Genomic DNA, 10909 nt, shown 5'->3' with positions numbered 1-10909 from the left:
CAATATCCCTATTTTGATGCTCCTCATCGACAGGTCTAACACGTGGTTCATTACCTTCATGACACTTTTTACAACTGTTTACACATCCCGAAGTTTGAAAATGTTTAATGGTATTTTTAACTGTTGTAAAACTTGGTGAGGGTCTATTTTCGAAGGCAACAATAAATAAATCAATTACTTCGCGTATCGAATGACCCTGAAAGTACCATGTTACAAGTTGCACTTTTTCTTGGACGATATACAACGTAATAGGCATTTTATTAATTATTTGTTTATTCTTTCACAACTTTGTTTGAAATTTTTAATGTCAATGTGACAATTACGACAATTCGTACCTACCTACTGTGAAATGAATATAGAGTGGAAACGTTTAACATGTCACAGCTATTGCCATTGTGTTGTATGGTCAATAAAACAATGTCGTGATCTGTATATGATGTTTACGTTGGTATTGCCTGTATTCAATTGGACACTTATTATTCGATCACTTCTTCTGGTTACCCTTACAAGATATTCCTTCCATTCATTGTTAAAATAATAACTACTCTATTTCTGCTGTGACTGTTCGAAGTACTATATATTAACTTGCATCCATCTTCAAGATATCCAGACATATTACCTTTCCAATGAGTTTCCTGCACACAAAGTACACCTATATATATATATATATACTTCTCCTCTGCATAAATTCGGCGAGCTCTCTTCTTTTACCTATCATGCTTCAGATGTTGAGAATTGCAACTCTCAGGACTAAAGGGTAGCCCCAAATTTAACAATCATATTGTGCTTAATGATTATTATTAGTGTTGCATAATTATCTTTAATTTATTGTATTCACCAAACTCTGACTGAATTGTCTATTAAATTTAGTAAATCATTTTATGCCGTATTGCTGAAATTTTGACTTCTATTGGAAGTTACTGTACAACCGAGCACAAATGCCCATAGCCAATGGTAATTGTATCTTAAAATAAAAAAAAATTCTCATACAATTTATCAGCAAAGTAAAATTACATCAATTAAACAATAAACCAAAGGTTTTATTTTTTAAATTGTATAGTTGTTTGAAATTTTGTAGTATTTACAAATGGAAAGTATTTAATTAAAATTAGTGAATATATACTTTCATTATTCATGATTATTATTATTTTTCCAATTAAAGAAGTCTGCAAAAGTAAGTTTATTTCTACTATTAATGTGGCGGTAGGCATTTTTATGTTGTTTGCTCCCAAAAATCAGTATCAAAATATTTCCAAGCTTAGTGAATCGACTATATCAAATTTGTATAGCATGAATTTTTTTGCAGATCTCTCCGGCAGTGAAAAAGTAATGGTATATGGTAGCAATGGCATCATGCAAACTTTGCCTGTAGATCCAGGATTAAGAGCTCTTCAACAATGCGTTGTAACATTGTCTGAGCCTTATGCTAATCAATTCAATATAGAACATGTGCCTTTTAACCAATCAGTGTTAACTACATTACTAAGAGATTCATTTGGAGGACGTGCTAAGACTTTAGTAATATGTTGTATATCTCCTTTAATTCAAGACTTTTCGGAAACTTTGTACTCTCTACAATTGGCACTTAGATGTAGACTTATAAAAAACTTTGTAACTGTCAATTCTTATGTTACGTATGAAACAATCCAGGATAGTTTAGATGTGTTTGGGTTGCAATTTGCTGCCAACCAATTATTTAAATTAGTTTCAAATGCTGAAGAATTATTTCAAAAGCTGGTACTAAATGGTGGCCTAAATCAAACTGAAGTGGACCAGATTTCACAATGGTTAACTTTAAAACAAGAATGCGAGGAATGCCTAAGTGAAAATTCAGAACCACATAGATCTTTAGAAAGAATTGAAGAGGAAATTGAAGATAGTTCTGAAAGTGTGCTTAGTGAAAGCGAGAGTGTGCTCGAGGAAGAAGAATCTCAAACTTTATTTGAAAAATTAGATGGATTAATGGATAATTTTAGAATAGCCACAGATCATATTATTACAGAATGTAACAATACTGACAACAATAGTTCTGATGATACTAAAGATACACCAAATAGTTCCAGTAATACTTACCATTCAAAGGGAGCAAGATGTAGAAGAGGTAGTGTTCATTCTGTAGGTAAGCTCACATTTTTCTTTTTAATAGCAGTTGTAGTTCTATTTATACACACAATTGTCTTGTTTAATGTAATGTTTCGAGGACTCCTAGCGTACCATTGATTTAAGCAAGTCTACCTTACACAGATACATTGAAACTAATGAGATGCAACATAATGATGACGTATATATATATATATATATATATATATATATATATATATATATATAAAAAGTTAGTATTTCTTGGGTTTAGGTTCAATAAGTAATATTAAATTTGGAACTAGATTTTATTGTCCATTGAAATCAACGTTTCGGCAGGAAACCCTTGCCTTTCTCAAGATTCTAAAATGTACAAGATTAGGAACAAAAAGTTATTGTAAAATATATTGTCAAATATATAAAAAACTTATCAAAACGTAAAACGGGACACTGCCATTAATGAATTGACAAGTAAAAATTGATAACTGATATCTCATGGTTTACTGTCATTAGTGTATAATTATTTTTATATGGGCTTATCGTTGATGTTTTCGAAAAAGGTTAAAGTGGAGATATGTTATGGCTTTAAGAGTTTTTTATGGTGTTATATTTATTATTATTTAAATCAGATTGAAATATATTTTATTTAGGTTCTGTGTATCTTTTTCGACATTGATTGCGTTGGTATTTCTTTTTATTTCTATTGATTCGTATATGTTCCTCTTCTTTTTGTTTTGTTCAGTTTTTTAAATTTTGATGTTTTCGAAGTAAAATTTATGCTTCTCTATACAGGGTGAAATTTTTTCTCTGTACAAAACGAACAAATTTTTTAAAGCAGGACCTGATTTCTTTCTAGTTTGTATAAATTATTTGATTAGGTGACAGTAGTGTAAAGTTTGGTCAACATATGAGACACATCGAACTTACCATTCAAAAGTTATGACGAATAGAAATTTCAGTCAAAATTCACAACTCACCCTGTATATTATTAAACAATGGGAGCAGACACTTTTTAATGGTCATTTGTCATTCCCCATAGAAGCCTCCATACGAGGTAGGAGTATATACAATTCCTCATGACTCACCCTGTATATCTTTAAAAATGTAATAAAAGGCAATTGAATGTATCATTATTAAGTATATATTAAATATTTATTACCATGTATGCGATCATAATATATTTATGTCTTCCGTATGTCTAATACAATTTTGCCATTGTTCTGCCTTTATTTGTTCTAGGATGCATGTTTATCATAAAAAATTTTTGGCTATACCCCAAACTAACTCAATTGCATTATAGTGGCAATGGTAGGGCGGAAGTCGAAGAACTTCATGGCCATATTTAAGAGCCATTTGGTTAGTAACAAATTTCTTTTGAATTTTGTGTTCTCCACACCTTTGAAGTAAATCGACTTTTAAAAATATGTCACTGTGATAAATTTTCTTTTCTGTCAACCACAACTTTATTTCTTCTTTTGTCCAGCTACTTGAAGGAAATCTCTCTTCTACTCTTGAGTGGTAGGATGCATTATCCAACACTATTGTGGATGGTCCCTCCAATTTTTTTAAAAATTTTCTTCAAACGATTCTTCAAAAATATTTGCATCTTTACATCTTTGCAAAAGAATACAAATTTGCATTTGTATTCTTTGTGGACGAAAAAATTAAACTAACGTAAGCCTCATCATTTCCAGCATGAAGTATAATGTAGCGTTTACCATTACCGGAACGACTAGAAGAATAACATTTCATGGTGCTATCTTGCCAGGATGATTTTGACATATTTCCTTTAGCGAAAATCCAAGTTTCATCTAAAAATACAACTTGCCTCGGACTAGCAGACGTTTTATTGTTCATGTACTTTCTTAAAAAATGCCACCGTTTTGAAATAACATTAGAGAGTTCACACAATACTTGTCTATTATTTGTCTTTTTATATCGAAAACCTAAATGTTTCAGCTCTCTTCACACAAACTTGTTAAACTAATATCACACAGTTCCTTGTCTTTTATTTTTGTAACACAGTACTAATTGTTACATGTTCTTTGGCTTTATCCATATTATATATAATATTTTTAATTGCAAGTTTAATTGACTGGTGCAAATCTAAAGTTTTTGGATGTCGACGATTTCTCTTGCTTACTTTATTTATTTCATCCTCACTTATGTTATTAATTCTTCGGAATATCCTCTCTGAGATACCGCAAGCATCACATGTGCGTTTCTGAACTGCCATAACAGATATCAATGGACCCATATTATTTTTTTCCAAGTTGAAATAACTTTGGACTTTTAGAACTAAACGCCGTTCTTCTGGAGATAACACTCTACGTTTTGACTGTATTTTATTTTCTTCCAAATTACTCATTTTTGCTTTAAAGTACCGCTTCACTACACTACTGTAAAGAATAGGTACTTATATACAACTACTACACCCTAAAAAGGACGAGGGTTGTACAACAGACGAAACAATCGAACACAAATTATTTAACAGCCAATGCTAAACAACCATAAACACTGCATCGATTGTGATTGCAAAAACCGTTCGCATGTCTTAAATAAGAGTTTTGCTGATTATGTATTTTGTTAAATTATTAAATAACACCAATACAACCCACGACCATCAATTAATTTTTAACGATAAACAGAAGAGAAATATGATGACGTTTGAATTTGATCTACTTTGTCGATGAGTGTCGTTAACAGAAAGATATTTTTAAACAGCATGAATCATTTTTCAATGATTGTGTGGATTTAAGAAATACATTACTAAACAAATTTTTAAAGCGAGTATAAAGGAGATTACAATTATTATGACACATGGTAGTCCTTATTTTTCAAATAATGTGTTCTTGTAAAGGCATAACTTTACTACAGTATATGATACGTCAGAAGAAATTAAAAAAAAATTAACATGTAATAAATTCACTGTTTAAATAAATATTCCGTACTCGTACTATTGCAATAAAATATTAAAACCAATAAACGATAACTTGTTGAGCAGTGCTGATTAAAACAACAGAGTAGTAAAATGTTATTCATAAAGGTAGTGTAAGGTTACCAGCATTTAATTGCAAAGCGGTCTTCTTAGGTGGAATATATTATACCTATCTTTGACTGTTTCGGAAATATTAAGTAAAATGCAAAAATTCACATTTAGAAAAGAAAATTATCTATTTGCCGAAAGTCGCTACAACATATTCAAAAACTTCTAAATAATACAAATCTAAACAATAATGTCAATGTAAGAGATGTTCAGAATGCTCCCCACGAACGTCTTGGCAACACCCTAACCGTGAATAGAAATTTCTTCTAACGTTACTCAACATCTCAGATGTGATCGATCTAATCGCAAACGTTATTCGTCTTCGTAAGTCAGCTAAGTCAGTGGGTTTGTATACAATACTTTTTACATATCTCCATAAGAAAAAGTCTAATGGCGTCAAATCGGGGGATCGTGGTGGCCATTCCATCGATCCCCGTCTCCCTATCCACCGATTTGAAAATATTTGATGGTAGTGGGGTGGTGCTCCATCTTGTTGAAACCATATCATATTCGCCGGAACTTGTGGGTTTCCTGGATCAGGATACAAGTTGGCCAACGTTGGCACTACATTATTTTGTAGCAATGCTAAATAATTGTCTCCATTCAAATTGCCATCTATGAAAAAGGGACCTATGATCTGATCTTCAATAATTCCTGTCCACACGTTAACCTTCTCAGGGTATTGAGTATTGCCTTCACTCATCCAGTGAGGACCAATAGCGGCAATTTTGCTGATTAGCATGACCGTGAAGAGTAAAGGTGCACTCATCAGAAAAAAAAACATGTTCTAATTGGATCACATTGCCGTCTAACATTGCCATCATGTGTTCACAAAAATACGTTATCCTGTCAAAATCATCTTCCATGAGCTCCTGAGTGTGTATAATTTTATAGGGATGCATTTTGTTTTCTTGTAATATTCGAATAACCGATGAATAGCTAATATCGAGTACTGGGGCTGCTTTTCGAACAGATGTATGTGTGTGTTCCTCAACCTCAATCATAACAGCCAATTTGGTATCATCACTTATTGCATTGGCAGCATTGCTTACCTTCCTAACATGGCCCAGCTCGTGGAATTGCTTCTCTGTTTTACTAATTGTCCCTTGAGATATGTGCGGCAAATCAGCAAATGCTTCGTGCAATAAACGAGCTACTTCCATTTGCGTCCGTGTCTTATTTCTATAGCCAATCATCTGTATAATTGTAATTTTGTGTATTTCTGTTAAATGAACCATTTTCTGCCTTGCGGTTAATGAAATTCAAACGACTATAGCACTGACGACTACTTCTGTCATGGAACAATAAAACATTGGCGTTTTAAACCAAAGTAAAGATTTTTTTGTGTTTTTTTTTAACATATCAATAAAAAGGAATTCTTAAATAGTTTTTGCTTACTTTATCATTACCAAGACCTAAATGGGCAAGAATGATTAAGACAGTAGTAGCGACTTTCGACATATAAATAATTTTCTTTCCTAAAGGTCGTGGCATATTATCATGCACGTTGCGTTTCCAGCACAAAGCGTTTAGTTTCCAAAAAATATAATTTAAATCGTTTTAAATATGAACAACGCACACTGACAATTAATCACGGAAGTGATAAATAATTAGGACTTTTGTACGGAAGTGATACCTCTTCTTTTTAAAAATACTTTTTGGTTTGATATGTATGGCTTCGTTAAATGTAGTATTTTGTTTTTTAACTGAAGGTGAAATTAAATTTAAAACATATTTAAACTGAATCCTATTCATTCTAAAATATCCATAATATTTTTCATCGTCATCACTTAATTCTCTGTATAAAGTCCAGTATTCACATTCCTTCTTCCTTTCTCTTAGCATTGGATGTACTTCAAACCTTCTTTTTAACACAGTTTTTTATTCTTTATCGTTAAGTAGAAGATCAATTGCACATAATTTTTGTCGAGAAAAGCGAGATCAAACTATACGTGCACGATAATATGCCGCGACCTTAAATGTGAATTTTTGCATTTTACTTAATATTTCCGAAACAATTGAAGGTAGGTATAGGACATTGTATTCAAAAAATGTCTAAAATGATCTGAATCTAAAAATTAATTAATATATAGGGTGTTTTATTTAAAATAAGCAAGTTGGTATTGGCCACCGTTATCTGATACACCCCGTATTAAAAGTTTTTATGGAAAAAAATGCGCAACTATAAATACTAATCGACGTGTTCGACCGTTTTTTTCGAATACTCCCTCATTTATTTATTAGCTAATTTATTCCATTTGGCTGACACACAGTATATATGTGAAAAACTTTTTCTAAAAATCGTTTGCCATTAAGTATTATGATATTTTCATAAAAATGTAAAACTATTTCATATTAATTTACTTTTAACAATTAAAGTGAAAATAATAATTAGTATACAATACTGTTATCGAGAGGATATTAGGATTCTTATATTCTTGTGAGCTGCAAAATTACTTTATGAATTAGGTCAAATAATATACTGTATATAATTTTTGGATTTATATCACCTATTTGATTTTTAATTATCAATTTATATATATTTCTAAATAATTCGAAAATATAGATAAAGATTCTAGGTAATTAATTATACCTATAATTATCTTCTTATAAACGTAATATTGATTAATATTAAATTTATAAAAAAAGTTAGTGGAAGAATCGAACACTGATTATCCAGGTCTGATAGCAGAAACAATAACACGTCGCTGCCACGACTTGTTATATCAAGCATTTAAGTTCTTGTGTTTGGAGATTGTTTGGTAGTAGAGTTCAAATTTCTTTAAAATATTTGAGGTTTTATTTATTTATCGTATGACATACAATAAGAACACATATTTAAAAAGCAATATAAAACATTACATGGAGTATTACAAACGAACATCTAATGCATTAATATAGTCTAAAACATTTTCGGTCGCATTCAGGAACTCGTCAAAAACTCCAGGGAACCGCCTTCGGGGGCATTCTCCAACAATGTGACGGACGGTCTGTCGTTGCGCACCACAGTCACACTCCGGAGTAAGGGCTTTTCCCCATTTATGTAAGCTGTCAGCACATCTACCGCTTCTTGTTCTTATTCTGTTTAACGTTGTCCATGTACTCCGGGTCAGTTCAAAGCCTGGCGGTTTCTGATCGATACAGGCCATTTGCTGTGCTTCCTGTGGTGAGTCGCGCTCCCATTGTCTTCTCCAAGCGTTGGTGAGGTCGAAATGTTCCTGATGTAAGGAGGTGGCCCTTAACATGACAGGATATCTGTTTCGATATCACGCCTATCATGGTGGATGGGTAGTTGATGGTTAGACTGGATTTTTCGATATTCTCTGAGAAGGGAGTGACTTCTTCGTAGTTTCGGCGGTGGAATGTGACTCAGGATGGGAAGTCAATAGTTGGGTGTTGGTCTAATTGTACCTGAAATCATTCGCATTGTCTGGTTTAATTGGTTGTCAATAATCTTCGTGTGTTTGCTATTGAGCCATACTGGGGAAGCATATTCAGCTGTCGAGTATACAAGTCCGATAGCAGATGATCTGAGTACGGAGGCTGAGGACCCCCATGTGGTACCACATAGCTTTTGGATTATATTATTTCGCGTTTTCAGTTTTGCTGCCGTTCTTTGTAGGTGTTCTTTAAAACTTCAACTTTAAAAGTTCTGTCAAGAGTCACTCCAAGATATTGTGGTGTTGAGTTATGAGTTAGTAGTCTGTCTTCAAAGTGAACGGACAGTTTTTTGTTGGCTTGGGCATTATTTAGATGGAAACAGCACACTTCGGTTTTCGTCGCATTAGGCCGTAGCCTCCATTTGCGAAAGTATTCTCCCATAATGGCAAGGTCATCTGTTAGTATTGTTTCTGTAACTGCCATGTTATTATGTCTTGCTGCAATGGCCCAGTCGTCAGCGTAGCCAAATTTCTGCGAATTTGTCCTAGGTAGGTCCGCGATGTATAAATTAAACAGTAAGGGTGCCAAAACAGATCCCTGTGGCAGTCCATTGCTGAGCTTCATTTGGACACTTTTTGAGTTGCCCATTGTGACTTGGAAAGGTCTGTCGGTGGGCATGCTATCAATGAGTCTAGTTATCTTTTGACACGGGATGGCACGGATTAGTTTGCAGATTAGTCCTTGTCTCCAAACGGTGTCGTATGCAGCTGATAGGTCAATGAAAGCAACGGATGTTTTTTGCTTTCTTTGAAAACCTGCTTCAATATGTGTTGTTAGGGATAGGATCTGATCTGTGCAGCTGCGGTTAGGCTGCAGCTGAACCCTGCTTGCTCAATAGGTATCAATTCAAATATGTTATTACTACTTCTGTTGTAGATCAATCGTTCCAACAGTTTATAGACACAGCTCAGCAGTGCAATCGGTCGGTAGTTTTGAGGCTGATCATTTGCCTTTCCCGGTTTTAATATGGCTATAATGGAGGCCCTTTTTAGTGAGTGGGGGATTTCCCCTGATTTTATCATATCTGTATAGAAATCAACCAGCCATTTCCTAGCATATTTGCCACAGTGGAGTAAAAATTCTGGATGAATTTTATCGAAGCAGGGTGCCTTTCCAGACTTAACTTCTGATATTGCTGAGTTAATTTCTTCTAGAGTAAACGCTTCAGAGTATTGAGATGTAAGTGGGCATTCAGACTTCAGTATTTTTAGTTCTTGCTTTACTTTGGTGGTGTGGTCACGATCTCTAGGTGCTCTTGAGGTAGCTACAATGTGGGAGGCCACTCTGTTGGGAACTATTGGTACTTTATCTCTAGTTGTGTGTCTGCTACTACCAAGTTTTCTAAGTAAGGACCATGCTTTTCTGCTTGATTTACTAAAGTCTAGTTTTTCCACAGTTTCCATCCATTTTTGTCGTCTGGCTGCATCCAAACTGTGCAGTAGTTCGTCCGCAATTTCTCGGTCTTGGCTTTCGTTGTATTTTTGATATAATTTCTCACATTTTTCATCCCATCCTGGGACATACTCTTTACGATATCCCCAGGGTATAGTTTTCTTCGCTGTAGAGATAACCGCGCCAACAAATCTCATGTAGTTTTCACGTGTTGGGGTTATCCATCCCAAACATTTGTCCAATCTCTCAGTAAAAGTTGTCCAGTCTGCTTTTTTAAAGTTCCACCTAGGTCGAGGAAAAGATGTTATTATTGGTATTTTGATGCCAACTTCTATTACAACTGGTCTATGTTGGCTATGTGGAAAATCTGGGAGTACTGTACGTGAAGTTGCCAGGGGTTGATTGTTTTCATTTGTGGAGACAAAGCATAGGTCTGGGTTGTATTCTCGTTTCCAGGCTGCAGATCGAAAAGTTCCCTGATCTTTAGCGTCAAAGACTAAATAAGTGTCAACCTCTTCGCTCCAGTTTAGCAAAGCCTCGCCGTTTTGATCACTTTGCCTATACTTCCAGAGTTCATGGTGACTGTTGAAATCTCCCACATAAACTGAGGGGTGTGGGTGGGCGTGAATAACATGCGGAGGCCACAGGACTGCCGGGGGTTTATAGATATTGCTGATAGTAATTTCGCCAATTTGTATGGTAACCGTATGAATGTTATTTATGTCTGATGTAGCATACGTGTGCATTTTCTATTTTGTTTCGAACATAGGTTGCTACTCCATAAGCTGGATGGTAAGTTGCACCCAATAAATCATAGCCATGAATTCTTCCTCTAGCGAGAATTTGTTCTTCGTTTTCTACATGTGTTTCCTGAATTGCGACCACGTCGATATTATTTTCAATGAGAACCTTTTGAAGGTACTCACACTTACTTCTACTAATACCTTCTAT

General features: G+C 34.2%; 1 protein-coding gene across 1 annotated transcript in view; it reads left to right on the top strand.

Annotated features, from left to right (window-relative positions):
- cos (kinesin-like protein costa) overlaps positions 1 to 10909 on the top strand; it is a 39646-nt gene that overhangs the window by 6273 nt on the left and 22464 nt on the right. Inside the window, exon 2 of the mRNA XM_072529399.1 lies at positions 1307 to 2119. Within this exon, the coding sequence (XP_072385500.1) occupies positions 1307 to 2119 (813 nt within the window). The remainder of the gene's footprint in view (positions 1 to 1306; positions 2120 to 10909) is intronic.

Source organism: Diabrotica undecimpunctata, chromosome 4, assembly GCF_040954645.1.
Source record: "Diabrotica undecimpunctata isolate CICGRU chromosome 4, icDiaUnde3, whole genome shotgun sequence".
Taxonomy (NCBI): domain Eukaryota; kingdom Metazoa; phylum Arthropoda; class Insecta; order Coleoptera; family Chrysomelidae; genus Diabrotica; species Diabrotica undecimpunctata.
This window is presented reverse-complemented; position numbering and strand designations above follow the sequence as displayed.